The sequence below is a fragment of the Gymnoscopelus microlampas genome, assembly GCF_963454915.1.
Source record: "Gymnoscopelus microlampas genome assembly, chromosome: 6".
NCBI lineage: Eukaryota > Metazoa > Chordata > Actinopteri > Myctophiformes > Myctophidae > Gymnoscopelus > Gymnoscopelus microlampas.
Window position 1 is genome coordinate 47,571,616 of NC_139943.1, and position 17,001 is coordinate 47,588,616.

Genomic DNA, 17,001 nt, shown 5'->3' on the forward strand with positions numbered 1-17,001 from the left:
TTTGAGGTTTCATATGTTTATGATATATTTACCGCTACACTTTAAAGTTATTATGTAGGTTACCTTTTAAAGTGGCAACCTATCTTCATGTAATGATTAATCCTGCTGTTCTCCCGAGTAAGTCTTGGTATCTGTAAATAATAATAATAATAATATATACACTATAATAATAAAAATATAAATACACATTTATTTTGAAAGCAGAATCGATCCATTTCCGGCAGAGCGGTACCTTACGTCAGCGTGCTTGATGTAGGTATGGATGTAGGCTGACACACAGCAGGCAATTCAGGAATCAGGATATAAATCATTTCTCCAAGCAACAGCTTTCATATGATTTAAGGTATAGTAGCCTCATACTCTCACATCTATTTAAACTGGAGTTTTACACACTACTTCTTCACACGACTGTGTCGTTTTACGTGATGTTATCCAATGTTTCCTGTCGTTTGTTTATAACGCTGACAGGTTAAAGGGAGTCCTGTCTGTAACTAGACCTGATATAGTCGTTCCACCGTGTTTACAGATCAGTTTTGACGCACGTAGACAGTCCTCCTGACAGCTGACAGGAATAATGACTTTGCATGATCGCTACTGTGCAATGAAACAAATAGGTTCACAAATGCATGCAGAATAAAAGTTAGTTGTTGTTTTTTTACACACTCTTGTTCAGTAGTAGCTGTAGAATACAACTCTCGTAGACGTATTTATGATTCTGACGTTTTCAATCTACGAGAGTTGTAGGGTTCACGCCCCATGGAGACAGGGACTTTCTGAACTATACCCCGTAGACACTCCAAACATGTACAAATTGAAAATAAAGGTGCTTACCCCCACGCCACAAATGTTAACTCTCGCTACGGGGTAGTAGTTTAATGTAATAATCAATGTCTTTCAATAAAGAAGTATTTTAATGCCGTCTGTGGCCGATTCTGTCGGAAGTTCCCAATAGGCGGTAGTGACGGGTAGTGCCGCATCCGGTGAAACCCGGAATTACACTAAATATAAACGGGAAGTAAACGAGGGTGGAAAAAATGGCGTTCGGCCACAGACGGCATTACAACACTTCTTTATTGAAAGATATGTATTATTACATTAAACTACTACCGCGTAGAGACAGTTAACATTTGGGGCTTGGGGTTAAGCACCTTTATTTTCAATTTGTAGATGTTTGGAGTGTCTACGGGGCATAGTGCAGAAAGTCCCTGTCTCCATGGGGGGTGAACCCTACAACTCTCGTAGATTGAAAACGTCCGAATCATAAATACGTCTACGAGAGTTGTTCTACAGCTTGTTCAGTAGCCTAATTTTAGACACAAGACTGTTTATGAAATGATCAGCTATGATGATTGGTTGGTCCTTGCAAAGCCTGCGGGGTTAACAAAAATGAGTTCTCCTTGACGCTATGTTACTTTCTAGCCGTTGCCCGCACACCGGTAGCGCAGCCTCTCTTCTCTAGTAAAAAATAAAAAATACACTTTCGCTACTCACCAACAAGGACTGTTTTAAGACGTTGAAAGCATACTTTCCTTTGTGGGAATACCACCTCACGTCTAAAATACATTTTTTGGACAGAAAAGTCAATATTCCACCGGATGGAAAAATTACTCCACTGCGCCCCCTACAGATCTTGTCAATAGAAAAATTCCATTGACCAAATTAAGGATAACTCCTTCTAACGCTATGGACCAGAGCCTATACTTTTTTTCTCCGTCAGACTACAGTGAAAAGGTGTGAGAGTCGTTTTTTGTTTATTGCTTTACTAGGGCTATTTACTATGTCACGCCATTGATCTCTCCGCCATGGGAGAGATCAATGTGCAAGATTATCTATCTACCGTGGTCCGTGCACCAGCGCGTGCTTTTTGAACTGCATGCTGTGATGTGACACCTATCATCATCTGTACACTGCTTCTCCATCTGTTCAGCTTCAGCATCAACCCGGGCAGCAGGAGACAGGAGTCATGATGGCTTCAGCTCTCAGAGGATTATGAGCAACCTGATGGGCGGCAGGAAGAGGAAAGCAGTCGATGATGATGGAGAGCAGAGTCTCGTCGGAGGAGCTCCCTGCGATCATGATGCCGGGGCCAGCAGCCTCCAGCCCCGGGACCACCGTGTGTCCAGCACCGCTGCTGCTGCTGCCGGAGGAGATGTCATGGACCAATATGACAGGTAGGGATGGGACATACTCTATATATTATTTGATTTTCTTATTTCTATTTTTATATGATGTTCTGCATGGTAGTGTATATCTGTCTGTCATTTAATGTCACTATGAATTGAGTACAAAGGACCCCAATTAAAACAAGCCATGGGCTTTTGTTTTTTTAATCCTATTTAGTTGACTTTTATTTCTTTATTTTATTTATGTGCTTTTTTCTGCAAACTTCTAAATAAAGTATTCAATCATTCAAACAATATGAAAATTACATGTCACGATTATTGTAGCAAATTTGTTGGCGATTAACGATATTGGCCGCGTTTCCCAAAGAGCTTTGTCGTAGAGATGCTGCGCAGGTCCGACTCCTACGACGGGTCTAACGTGTGTCGTCACAGGCTGCGCAGTACCTTAGCAGGCACGTAGATTTCAGGTCATGCGTGGCCTACGCAGCTTGCGTAAGAGCCTCCTACACAGCTGGGACTCGGCGAAACCTACGCTCTACCCTCATTAGTAGCAGGTGGTGCCCTGCGTGCCATCTAAACTGGCTTAGGGAGACACCATCGTCGTAGGTTCTCCAGTGCACGGAGTTACGTGTCTGCTAAAACTACATTCGGGAGACAGCATGCACGTAGCCTACTCCCCGCCTACTTCTGGGAGAGGCGTAGCCCTGAGTGCTGTCCTACGCAGCAGTTTGTTACGAGCGCCCTGGGGCTCGTAACACCCATCGTAGCAAAATAGTTCTATGAAAAGACTCACCACACACACACACACACAATATATATATATATATATATATATATATATATATATATATATATATATATACTGTATATATATATATATATATATATATATATATATATATATATATATATATATATATATATATATATATATATATATATATATACTATATATATATATTCCTAAACTTTCCTAAAGTAAATTCCCCCCATTGGTGCTAAAAGCTGTCAATCATGCTAGGGCATTCACGAATAGTGATTTTTAGTATTCGAATTATTCGACCTATAAGTATTCGAATATTCGATTAATCGATTTGATTATAAAAAATAAAATAATAAAAAAATAAAAAATAAAAAAAATAAAAAGTTTTTTTTTTGTTCAATGACATTGATGACTGGACTCAAGGAATGCGAGTTGACGTCACACCAGAGCTCACAGCTGCGTGTCTGCTGCAGAAAAGCCACTAAAAAAAAAAATCTAAAAAAAAAAAAAAAAAAAACTTTTTTTTTTTTTTTTTTTTTTAATCGAATAATCGAATAGTGGTTTGATAGTCGAATAGTCGGTTTGATAGTCGAATATTCGAATATTCGATTATTCTGTTAATGCCCTAAATCATGCAGGGAGACGCCCCCTCTCTGCTCTGAACATTTTTGAACGGCGGCCATTGTTGCCTGTGTTGATTTAAGAGCATTGAAATGTCACCTTAAAATTAATTTTAATAAATTACAGAATGTACCTAAAAAAATGTAAGTGTCCAATAAATATAAAGGTAATTTAGATAAAGGACTTTATTTTTGCTATTTTTTGGGGGTATATATATATATATATATGTATATATTCGCAAAGGGTGTTTAAACTGTTGTGTAGTAGGACAGCACTACGTAGTTTACGTAGGCTTTACGTAGGCTTCGTCCAGGAGGTCTTTACGTGCATGCTGTCTCCCGAATGTAGTTTTAGCACAGACGTAACGCCGTGCGCTTGAGAACCTACGACGATGGTGTCTCCAGAAGCCAGTTTAGATGGCACGTAGGGCACACACAGCTGCTACTAACGAAGATAGTGCGCAGCAGGGTTGCTACTGCGCAGCTGCGTGGAGGCTCCTACGCAGGTTCTAGGCTACGCATGAGCTGAAATTATCATGATAATCAAAATATGCTTAAAACTTAAAATGCCACTTTTGTTAACCACTTGAACCCCCCTAATCCAGGGGGAACGGTCACCTAAAATAGCCGATCTACAAGCTCACATTGTGAGTGTATATCTTTTATCACGATAAACGATAAGAACGATTATCGTCCCATCCCTAATGACAGGAGGACGCCGGGTTTCGTCTACGTTTTGGCGTTTTTCTCCGCCCTGGGGGGCTTTCTCTTCGGGTACGACACGGGGGTGGTGTCCGGAGCCATGCTGCTCCTGAAGAGCGAGATGAACTTGAACTACCTGTGGCAGGAGCTGCTGGTCTCCAGCACCGTGGGAGCCGCCGCGCTGGCCGCGCTGGCTGGCGGGCCGCTGAACGGGGCGTTCGGACGCAGGGTCTGCATCCTGGCCGCCAGCTTGATCTTCACTGTCGGCGGGGTCATCCTGGGCTTCGCCCCGAACAAATGGTTCCTACTGGTGGGAAGGATTATAGTGGGTTTGGGTATAGGTACGTTCATTAGCCTGCCCTATGTAGGTACACAGTAAAATCCTCAGTGTTCATTTTTGATTTTTAACTAATAAACTTTATTTCTCCCTTTCCCATAAATAAAAGCAAGTACTTGGAAAAGCAATATAGAGGCTACACATTTGAGGCGTTATTTATTATTATTATTATTATTAGGCTATTATCATTATTATTATTATTAGGCTATTATTATTAATGTGACCAAAGGTATAGGCGACATGAGATTAGACATAAGGTGCTAAACTAATTTGGGTATAGGCTGCAGCTGCTATTGCTTTGAGTCTTGGAATAGTAGGCTACAGGACCCGGAAAAAGCCTTAGAGCGTATGTAAAGTTAATATGAATAAACACACACCTCCCAAACCTGACTGGTTGCCTTACAGCTGTTAGTCGCACATGACCAGGTCTAACTGATTGCCCCAAGGGCAAGGCTATTATTGTAAAGTGTCACTTGTTAACTGGATTTGGGGGGCATAGCCTAGACTAGGCTATATATCGCTATAACTAAAACATGTATATAAATAAATACATCATCAATATGCTTTTTTGTTCAGAGATTCCTTCTTTATCATCGTTATGCATATGTCAAAATTGATTTGAAAGCCATAGCACTGGAAAAGTGTGACGCGAAAATTAGATAGGCTAATTTACATGGCTCCTCCTAGTCTTATCTTAATCTTTAGTCAACACTTACGCACAAATTGTGGCATGTTTTGCCACAATAATTTATTCACAGTGAATGATAAACCTGCAGTGATTGTCCATTTTTACGCTCTCAGAGATTGTGTTCTCTCTTATGCCTCAGGTATAGCCTCCATGACAGTGCCTGTCTACATGGCGGAGATGTCACCACCTCATCTGAGAGGCCAGCTGGTTACCATTAACACCCTTTTCATTACTGGAGGCCAGTTCATTGCCAGTATTATTGATGGGGCATTCAGTTACCTGCAGCATGATGGTTGGAGGTATGTATGTGTCTTCTACCAGTGATAAAACATGACTGCAAATGTGTGTGGTTTGGGGTATTAAAGTCCCTGTCCACAGCATGTCCCATGCTGTGGTTTAAATCCTCAGAATAAATTTACAATACATTCAATAAATGTACATTTCAAGTATTATTCTCCTCCAAAAAGGCATAAACAAGTTATTACAGTACCTTTGCTTTATCTTTCCCCTACTTTAGTTGGGCCTATTCTATATACAGTATCATGAAAGCAACATTGAGTCTGCCCCAAATTGGAATCAGATGTTGTTGAGGGACCTTTTATAGAGAGAACACCTCCAAAGCGCTTTCACTTCTGACCATAGCGGTGTGACAAATGCAAAAGTTGAACCATATGTCGACATAGAAACACTATTTCCACCATCGCCTCCTTGGGTCCTAACGGTTGCAACCCACAACTTACAGTACACGGCCCTAATGATCATTTGTCTTTATACAGTATGCCCTGGGCGAGGGGCTGATAGGTTCTTTTTTTCACCTTTAACTCTGTTGAAGTGAAATAAATCTCAAAACACAACCACTTGTGAACCAGACTGTGTGTTTTATATACTGCAACCCACACCTGAATGTCAATGCATTGATTGAAACTGCTGATTCCGGGCTCACAAACCTTTTCTCATAAATATACTTGAATAATATAAAATCATTGGTCAAGTATTCTGTTATTTTTACTCAATATGAAACTAGTTGGAAACATTTACCTAAAAGCACTGTTGTACAGTATGCAGTACCTCTACTACCAATAATATGGTAAGAGAGCTTAATTCTCCATCAATTGTAATGTCGAACATGGAATATGAATTTAAATCCTGTGTTCAATAGGCCCTTACCAGCTGCTACATCTAAATACAAATTCAAAGAGTGAGCAAAGGTGTGATTTGTGGGTGAGAATCGCAGGTTGTTGATTTCTTATGGATGAGTTGATGTGAGATGTGGTGTAAATGAAGCATGATTATGCACTCACACAGTTTCATCATGTTTCTCACATTTTCCTTTGCCCTGTATGTATTCTATCTGTCCCTTTTCATTCTTTTGTGGGCTACTCAGCAGAGGAGTCAAACATTCTTACACTTCGACGTTTTATTCTTGTTGCACGTTACTTTTCTAATGTGACAGTATTCGTGTCAAATCTGTCAATGATGACACTTCGATTAGTAGTTAGACAGAATGGCAGAACGTCGGGGGGGGGGGGGGGGGGCTCTGGGTAGGACACACACACACACACACACACACACACACACACACACACACACACACACACACACACACACACACACACACACACACACACACACACACACACACACACACACACACACACCATCCCTGGTCACATCTTTTACCTTTCTAAACATTCCGTCCTCTTGCTCACCCCATTGTCTCTTTTTCTCTCCCTTTCTCTGTCCATCCTCCTCCACTCCCAACCCACTCTTTCCCTCTCCTCTAACGTTTGGTTTTCCTGTACTGTATAGGTACATGCTGGGCCTGTCTGTGGTCCCTGCCATTCTGCAGTTCACCGGCTTCCTCTTCCTGCCGGAGAGCCCGCGTTGGCTGCTTCAGAAGGGCAAAACCCAGGAGGCCAGGCGTGTCCTGAGCCGCATCAGAGGAGAACAGAGCATGGACGAGGAGTATGACACCATATGGACCAGTATAGAGGAAGAGGAGAAGGAGGCGGGGGCAGGTGAGAGGCTTCGACAAAAATACCTTCACATGAGAGACTTGTGAAACACGGCGTCATTGGCTGTCACGCGTCAGGGCACTGCTGTTTTTAGGTGAGCTGTTTCTAGGTGAGATGTTGAGCTGTTTCCGGAAAATCCTTATTTCTTTTTAAACCAAGCGTACATGTCGAGGAGGAGGAGAAAGAGATGGCGAGTAATGAAAGGTGCCAAAAAACAACGACACACATTTATGTGGTTTTAATTATGTTGTGACACATTTCAAGTGCTAGCAAAGTAACAGTACAGTAACTAACTAGAGAGCAAATCATGTTACTGTTGAATAGTTATTTCCAGAGATATTTATTTCCTAATGAGTTTGAGTGTAAAGTACCCTGAAACTAGCTATACTATCACTTCCACATACTTCTACTGATACTATTTCTACTACTGAATCAGTCTTTTACCTGTAGTACTAATCAGGATGTCTATATCCCATAGGCCTTTGTTACTATTTGTCAACAGAACCACCTTTAAAACACTGTGTTTTGAAATACCATATCCACATATTTGTAGTTCTACTACATACACTAAGATTTATGTTTTCGTTTTGCAATTTATATTTTAGGCATTTAGCAAACGCCCTTATCCAGAGCAACTTACAAGTGTGAGATCAGAGTAAATGGCATGACATTTCTTTGTGGGATTATTTTATGCTCACAAGCTTCAGTATACTTGTTCTCATTATGCATTATTTTAATGTGAAAGTGCACTTTTGTTTTTCTTTTTTAATCGATGATTGATGGGAATTGAAGCTGAAGCCTCAAAAACAAGACCTAAATTCATGTGTGTGTCATTGTGTGTGTTAATTGATTACCACTGATAGCGCTATATGGGAGAGATGTTGTTGGCAGCAATATCGTGATGACTATCATATACTGTATTTGGTGTGAATAAGTCCTTTATGATTTGTCTTATTCTTTTGTTTTTATGTCTCTATTGTATTGTTATGTTGGGCTATGCTGTACCCTTTGTCCTGTCATGCTTGTGGTGTATTGTCCACCTTTTTGTCTAATAAAAATATTAAAACAGATTACCACTGACAAAAATCAAATCAGTCAAATTCATATCTGACTTCCTTACTTGTACAATAGGTGGGCTGATTATCTGGCGTATCCTGAGCCACGCACCAACACGCAGGGCCCTCACCGTGGGCTGTGGTCTCCAGATGTTTCAACAGCTGTCTGGGATCAACACTGTCATGTATGTGCTCCTGTTGTCTTCTCACAGGGAACAATGTTATTCCAACATGTGTATTGTATTCATGTACTGTAGGTACTGTAGCTCTATTGACTTCTATAAGGAACCTCTATGTTAATGTCAACACTATCAAAAGGGTCATCCCAGTGTCTGCTAATGTATAGGGTATTTCTACTATACATTAGCACAATCATCTAATAGCAGTATTTCTACATTATTATTAACACATAAATAATATTTGTTTTACTATTTCTTAGCACCAGCCATGACATTTTCACATTTTCCACTTTATTGTCATGTTTTGTTCTGACTGACAGACCACATTTTCATTTGTACAAATTATCCCTAAATAGATAGAATAAGTAGGTCGGGTATAAATATTTGTTTCTAAGTGAACCAAATCCATATTGCGGGGTACCGATAAAATCCTATTCATATAAGAGTCCAGTAGTTATTCTTTTAAAGGGTCTACACCATGAATTTTAACTTTTTCTTAATTTTTGTGTGTTTTTGGTCTCCCCCACCTCTCTTCTGTTCCAAAAAATACCCGACTTCGCGCATGCAGGCTTTCATAGGCTATCTGTGTTTTTTATGTAAATTGGTCTGAAAACAGTCCGTCAGATTTGTTCCCACTGCCTACGTCACGTCAGGGAACAATTCTTCCTGTTTTTCACTTCCAACCAAAGAAAAAAAAAAATATTTTTAAAAAAATATATTTTTTTCTAATTTTTTTCATTTTTTTTTTTTTTACTTTTTCCACACAGAACCAGGAGATAACATGCATACAAACTGGCTCAATAGCGCCCCGTGCCAAACAGGACAATGTGGTATTGCAGGTGAAAGTGCTTTATAAGCCAGAGAGAAGTTAGTTGGAATGAGTATATCTGAGGCTTGATTTAGGCTCAAACCTTTTGAAAAACGTTTGAGGGACATAAACAATATGATATTAAATATTATTATTATTTTTTAAATTCATGGTGTAGACCCTTTAAATAAAAAGTACATCTAGCTTTAACTGCTACTGCTTTCCACTGTGTTGTCATTGAATAAATGTATGAGAGATTACTATTAATTACATTTCTTAAAGTTGACAATTATGGATGTAACATTAGTTTAAACGTTGTCAAAGGGGGCCATATTTGAAAATACCTTATAGCCTACTGCTTCTCCTGTCATACCGAACCTTTGGACCATGAAAAAGTCACATACACTGGTTACTTTTTTAGACGCTGGGTTTTAGTGGATTGAAATCTGGTTTGTGACTTTCACATCTCTCTCTCTCTCTCGCAAACCTTCCCCCAGAATAGGGATGCTGAGGTTCAAGTGGTTTCGGTAAACGGTCTCCTCTTTAACCAATGTGCAGGTACTACAGCGCCACCATTATCCAGATGGCAGGCGTGCGAGACAACAAGCAAGCCATCTGGATGGCGGCAGCGACTGCTGCCACCAACTTCCTGTTTACCCTGGTGGGGGTGTGGCTTGTGGAGAGGGTGGGCCGCAGGAAGCTGACGTTGGTCAGCATTTCAGGTTTGTTGAGGATGTTTACACATATTTTATTGTTAGTTGCACTCCGTCCTTTAGGAGTAAACAATCATGTATAGTCTTTGTCATTTAGTCAGCAAGGAAACATAATCAATATTTTATTTATTTTCACTTTTAGAAAAAACAATCACGTTGCCATTCAAATTTATGTTAATTCGTTGGACCATCATAGATATTTTATATTCTTCAAAACAGAATTAAGAACTGCTTTTTTGCATTTGTGTTACACTGTCTATAATGTCAAGCCTGCATACAGTATTACTTTGCCTAAACGGTATTACTTTGTCAATCTTTACTTCATGACCATTTTTACCTGAAACAACAGCCAAATCTGTCTTAATAACTTTAAATACTATCTCAGAACTAATGAGACACTACAGTGTTTCTGAATCTGTGGGTTTGGATTAAACGCTGTCAGTCTTCAGTGTTCATTTATCCAACACTGAAGATTTACAGTGTAGGGTTTGGACTGGGCCACGTTTGAAACCATTTGGGAATCACTGAGTTGTTTTTTCACCCTCTCGTCCAGGTACTGTTTTGAGTCTGACGGTACTGGCAGTGGGGTTCCTGTTATCAGCCCAGAACTCTCCTCCAGTCACCCTGAACCCCATTGGCCCTGTGAACTCCACCTGCACGCTATATGGGTCAGAACACATACGTACATTTCACTCAACCAGTAGGGATCTTTAAATACCCACTTGTAATAAAACTACAATAATATATAAGTAGCTGTGTCGGACAAAATGCAAATAGAACTCATTATGGCCTCATGTTCCATAGGGGATGAAGATGAAAGTACTGTAAGCTGTAGTAGATATACTGAGAGGTGTGGCATTCTTTTGTGTCCCCCAGGTCCTGTTCTTTATGCATTTTGGATCCCGACTGTGGCTTTTGTTACCGTGAAAATGGCACCAATGTATTCGACTGCTCCTGCACACCTGCCAGTAAAGAGTCCACGGAACACGCTGCTTGGGGCAGGTCTGTCTGTGTGTGTGTGTGCGTGTGTGAGTGTGCGCATGCGTGTGTGTGTATGAGCGTGTTGTTGGGAGAGAGAGAGACAGAGTAAAGTAGATAATATGGTGGCCGAGAGGAGAGCTATGGAAGACTGTTGTTTTCATGTCACCTTCATCACCATAGTGTGGTGTTATTATGTCATTTTCATCACAGTGTGCTGTTATTTTTGGATTGGATCCTGGCGGGGGAGGGTGTTCTTTATCGCTGCACCTGTGACTCCTACTGGCTGGTCAAGGGCGTCTTGACAGAAGGGGTGTTGAACTTTAAGGAATAAGGTGTTCCTCTGCATGCGCAAGTCCTTCCAGCGAAGACTCCTCACTGGTACTGTAGCTCAAAAGAAGCAGCAGGTGATTCCATGTGTATAGAAGCGGCATGTGGTTTCAATAAAACAAAAGTCCCAAAACCAACCAGTAGGGGTCAGCAGTGACAAGATTACACAAGTGTTTGGGGAATTAGGGAATTGTCATAATGAATACATTGGGGGAAAATAGGCCAAAGTAGAGGACATTACAAACAAACTGTATTTCCCCCAGGTGTTCCAACCAGACGGCTGCCAGCGATGGCCCACTCTGGGCCTACAACTACTGTCCCACCCTGTACTCCTGGCTTGTTCTGCTGGGTCTCATCCTGTACTTGGCCTGCTTTGCACCTGGTCCGTAAGGCTATCCTTTATATTAGTCTTTAATATTAGAGCGCACAACTTGTATTAATCCCTGAATGCACACCTTTCCATAATGTTATGCTACCGGATGCTAACTTGTTCTCTGACTATTTAATTTCCCTAATTTGTATCCCACTACTTACCAACCACCATATCTGATAGTTCTGCGTTTTAAATATTTGTTGTAGTTCATTGAGTTAGGTAGCATTTATGCAGCTTTTGCAGAGCACTAGTATAAAAGTAGCCAAATACACAGTAATAATGTAGATGTGTCTGCTTGCCTGTTCTCCCTCTATATCTGTTCCACCTACGTTCCTTGTTTTTTCCCTCTCCCGTCTGTCTACCTTTCTTTCTTTCTCTCGCATGCTCTATTTGTACTTGACTGTCAATTTATCTCCCTGTTCTATTTCTCTGTTTGTCTCTCTCCTTCCTTTTTCTCCACCTATCTTGTCTGTCTTCTCTCTCTGTCTCATTTCTCTCTCTCACACTCTACATGTATCTATCTCTCTCTTTCTGTTTTTCCCTCTCTCTCTCTCTCTTTCTCTGTCCATATCACTCTGTCAGGTATGGGCCCTATGCCATGGACGGTGAACTCAGAGATATACCCTCTGTGGGCCCGCAGTACCGGGAACGCCTGTTCAGCTGGTGTAAACTGGACATTCAATGTCCTGGTGTCTCTCACCTTCCTCCACGCCGCAGAGTATCTCACTTACTATGGTAGGAATAAATAATATTACTATATAGGTGGAGTGCTTATATTTGGGGTTTAAAACAATTTGAACCTAAAGGAGTACCGTAATTTAAAATGTGAGACTAGCCCAACAGCTTCTTCTTCAAATCTGCAGCATGCATAATGATTGCATCCTTAGTTTTTTTTAGAACACATTGTCCTCAGAATAATGAGCAAAGAAAGGATGCTGCAAAGAAATTGCCACTTAAGAATAAAAACGTTGATTATCTCAGCTGGCCGGCAATAAATCTAAATGCAAGCTATTGGACAGCTGTTGTGTTGGATGGATCATCTTTGTGAGTGTGTATTGTTGTTGATTTGAGGTAGGCGTTGCACAGCTTGCATTTGAGCAGAGGTGGAAACAATTGTAAAAAAAAAAATATTTAAGTAAAAGTATCAATACTGCAATGTAGAAGTAAAAGTCCGGAATTCAAAATTTACTTCAGTAAAAATACAAAAGTATTGGTATCAAAATGTACTTAAAGCACCAAAAGTTAAAATACTAAAATGTTTGAAAATAGCAGATCTACAAGGCCACAACGCGTCGCGTTGTGAGCTTGTATAGGTATAAAATAGGGCTAAAGTGGTTAATGTATGTTTTATAATTCATCTGCAAAGTACTAAAGTTTTCAAATAATTGTAGTGGAGTTTAATTTGCCTCTGAGATAGTGGAGTAGTGGAGTAGAAGTAAAAGTACTGAAAATTGGAAATACTCCAGTAAAGTAAAAGTGTACACAAGTAATTGTACTTAAGTACAGCACTGACAGCATTGAGTAAATGTACTTAGTGACTTTACACCACTGCATTTGAGCAAAACTGATAAAGACCTGTCTAACGCGACCTTTGGTTTATAGGTGTCGTGTGAAAATGAACACTCCATGTCTTCAGCAGAAATGTAGTATTATAATTAATCAGACAGAATGCATAGATACTTTATCTATCTCAATCCTCCAGGGGCGTTCTTCCTGTATGCGGGACTGGCAGGGTTGGGCCTCCTCTTCGTCCTGGGTTGCCTTCCAGAGACCCAGGGCCTTCAGCTGGAGGAGATCGAGAACCTGTTCACCGAAGAGCTGTGCTCCTGCGGGACCTCCTCCCGAGACGATGACCGGCACATTCAGTACATCCGGGTAAAAGGCAGTAACTACCACCACTCTGACAATGATGCCTCTGATGTGGAGTAGAGTGGGGTTCAATCTATCCCTTTTAGTCTTTCTTGGGACTTTTTGTTGGTATTTTGGTAGGGGATACTGTATCCTCCTGTCCTGTAAGATCCAGAAGGATGCTGACGTGGGGAGGAATGTCCTCTCGTTGACCTCTCATTCAGCAGAAGAGGCCTGGACCTCTCCAGTGATCAATTCTAGTTGGCATGTTCCCTCTCTTCAATGATCACCCTTCGTTTCTTTCTTCAACTGTCTCTCACACCTTCTGGTGTTAGCCTCGTGTAGAATGTTTGCCTATCTGGTCAGGTTTATATACACACAGTATTGTGCACACTATTTGAAAAAAGTTAACACCTGCAGTACTTTTACAAAATGATCAGTAGCACAACCTAACAAATTCTAAGATGCAGACCTGCCAACCTGTCCTGTACGCTTTTGCCTTGTGAGTTTTATTGTGCAGTACTCTAATCCAGGGGTTCCCAAAGTTGGGGTCACTGACGGTGGGGTCGCGAAATTATTTTGGGTCATCAACAGAATGGATGAAATACAATCTAAAAATGATTACAAATAGTCCATTTTACCATTTTAATACATGCATAAATTACCTCCAGGGTTAGGTGGGGTTGTGAGTCAGTGGCTGCGTTATTTTGGGGTCGCGGGCTGAAAAGTTGCGGAACCCATGCTCTAATCTATGCTCTCAGAAGAGCACAGTTCTCTGGCAAACAGTTTGCCTCTAGGCTGAATGAGAAAATTAAGCCACACACCATTAAATCAGCACAGACAAATTATCAGCATGGTATTACTTTGATTAATTATATCATAATAGCAAGCCACAATAACAAATGAAAACAACCATTTATTACCAAGTCATAGCTCACAAGATCAGATGCTGTAGTTTGTGTGTGCATGCATGCATGACTGGCTTTGACTTTGTGGTGTCTAGCGTGTTTGATTGGTGTTCCAGTGTTAATGAGCAGCTGAGAAAACATTTTCCCGAGGTTGGCAGGTCTGGGTTAAAGATGATAGTCAGTCTTTTAAGCAACTATTTTCTCTGTGTCATTACTAATCCATATTCCAGAGAGCTTAGAAAGCAGTCATTATGCCCTGCAATTTACTGTCCCCGCATAACCCTACAGTATGTTATTACATGGTCACTCCATGTATGAAAGGCCAAGAACAGGGAGTGGGATATTCCAGTCTGGCCAGACAACATGCTGTATATTGACTCATAGGAACTGGAACATTGATATACAGTAGCCTACTTTACTAACAAGTGTGTAATACTTGTCTGCTAGGCTTTACAATGCGTAATGTATCACTGTATATAAACAAGGATGTGTAATGGAATGAAGGGACCACTAAGAGTTTAAGCACAAACATTTCAACTTTTGTTTCTCCACTATTTGACTTTTTTTAAAGGGTTTGTTGTCACTTGAATCTCAGTATACGCATCTGTGTCATTTTTAGATGTCTTTGGATATTCAAAAATAGCAGATATACAACAAGATCTGTAGATCTGCTATTTTTGAAAAAAATGTGAAAACGTATTTTTTATGTTTTCTTTTTGTTGTTTTTTCAAAAAACTGTTAGGATTTAGAAAACATTTTTAGAATCGGCTTCAGGTCTTAATGGGTTAAGGCACAAGTTTGGTTGTGGGTTGCTGCTATAGCGTACACACTGGGAGAGAATCTGCACCATAGTTGTGTCTTTTATTGAAATGATCCCTGCAATGCCTGAATGCAAGAATTTTGCACAAACCTTCTATTTTCTAGCCGTCTCCGGGGTTCAGCCAAGTGCACTATGGAGCGACGGGTTCAGACAGTGGCATTGCCTATATAACTGTAAGTAGTGCATTCAATGGGTTGTCCAAGTGGTCTAATCGTTTTATTATAATGTGGCAAACGAGTGAAGTATGCCTTTTATTGTGTATGTTCATGTCCTTACTGTACTTCCGCAGCTCCAGTAATGATGACCCAGTAAGCAAGCGTGAATGACTTTGTCCTGGGGACAGAAACCATAAGAGGTCATTCCAGTGCAGCCATGAGCCATGTCATTCATTGCCACACAAAAACGTTATGTGATACATTCCGTTGATATGGCTCTAACAAAGCACCATAGGTTAAGGTTATATTAAATATTTTTCTATTATTCTTGTCAGACTAATATGGGTGTAACGGTTAATCAAAATAATCGTTTTATTTGAGGTATCAATTTTGGGGGGAATGTTGAAATGTTGCTCTTTTTCTTTTAATATAAAACGAGTAAAATCTTCAAAATAGCGGATCGACAAGCTATACAAAGTGGTTAATCAAACTAATCAACCAAAACAATATTCGTTTTTTTACGTTGTTTTGTGGATATATGACGTTTTAAAATTTCAAATTTCAAAAAAAAAAAAAAAAAAAAAAAAAGAAACAAATAATCAACGAAAAAGCGATACGAAAATAATGGATAGTTTCAGTACTACACACCAATACAGCCTGCTGATTACTCAATTGAACTGATATAAGCAACAGTTCCGGTGTAGCTGGCAGGTGTTCATGTTTATTAGGATCCTATTATGGTCCAGATATTTTCAGCTAAGCATTTCAGTTGGTTAAGATGTGTTAATTTTTAACAAACAGGTTGTAGATATTGTTTGCTGTGCCAACTCATAGCAACTAGGCATCTCTCTAGTATTTTCTCCTGGTTTGTATTACATTTTTAGCGGCGCTAGCCGCTCTATACCTTTAGGTATAGAGCGGATATTAGCCCTCTATACCTGGCTTTTGCGTCAACGTTCTGATTGGTCAGACACGTCAACAAAGTGATTGGTCAAGCTTCACGTGACACGTGGCTATAAACACATTATAAACACTTATTGATGACAAAATGTATCAAAGGCGCCGCTACCTTCACACAGGTGTGATTTTTATCTGTACGACTGGTAACCATTGTATACAGTACAATACATAATGACTTTGACTCTGTACTTTTTCTGTACCATTATTGTGGGTACTTTTGTGCTATTGCAGTGTGAAGCACATTGAGTTTACTGTGTATGAAAAGTGCAACATAAATTAAATTGACATAACTTCCTACCCTGTGTATTTGTGCTGGGTATAAATATATGCCTACTTTGTCCAAGCTCACTCTATGGTACATTCCAAAAAGTATGATGATGAATAATTATTATTATACATTTTAATGTAGAGCCAATTATTTGTACCCCTTTTTTCTTTCAATTTAGTTGTTATGGCGATTAAGCCTACGTAATTTCAGTGGTTTGCTACTACTGTTGTACACTGCTCCTGATGCTTAGGAAGAGTTAGTGCAGAGGACATATTTTACCATATGCGCAAATATTCAGTGACAAATACCCTTAAGGAGTTTGGACCACATTATTAATATAATTAGTGCCCCATAAATG

At 40.1% G+C, this 17,001-nt stretch overlaps 1 protein-coding gene across 6 annotated transcripts; it reads left to right on the top strand.

The window, feature by feature from the left end:
* Window positions 1–245: 245 nt before the first annotated feature.
* Window positions 246–16,670, top strand: LOC311047808 (proton myo-inositol cotransporter-like). Of its 6 annotated transcripts, none has more exons than XR_014601049.1 (14): window positions 246–343; window positions 1,928–2,171; window positions 4,218–4,549; window positions 5,373–5,532; window positions 7,043–7,251; window positions 8,380–8,488; window positions 9,849–10,012; window positions 10,557–10,671; window positions 10,880–11,005; window positions 11,575–11,693; window positions 12,267–12,419; window positions 13,387–15,034; window positions 15,215–15,433; window positions 15,550–16,670. XR_014601049.1 is itself a non-coding variant. In XM_084060709.1 (14 exons), the coding sequence occupies exons 2-14, from the start codon at window positions 1,990–1,992 to the stop codon at window positions 15,556–15,558; spliced, it is 1,920 nt and encodes a 639-aa protein (XP_083916835.1). In that variant the 5' UTR covers window positions 246–343; window positions 1,928–1,989; the 3' UTR covers window positions 15,559–16,670. The 6 variants fall into 6 exon arrangements, 3 of the variants coding, with proteins under 3 accessions (XP_083916835.1, XP_083916834.1, XP_083916836.1); XR_014601051.1 differs by lacking the exon at window positions 15,550–16,670 and having other exon boundaries at window positions 13,387–14,038; window positions 14,261–15,034; window positions 15,215–15,506; XM_084060709.1 differs by having other exon boundaries at window positions 13,387–13,559; window positions 15,365–15,433.
* Window positions 16,671–17,001: the final 331 nt, after the last annotated feature.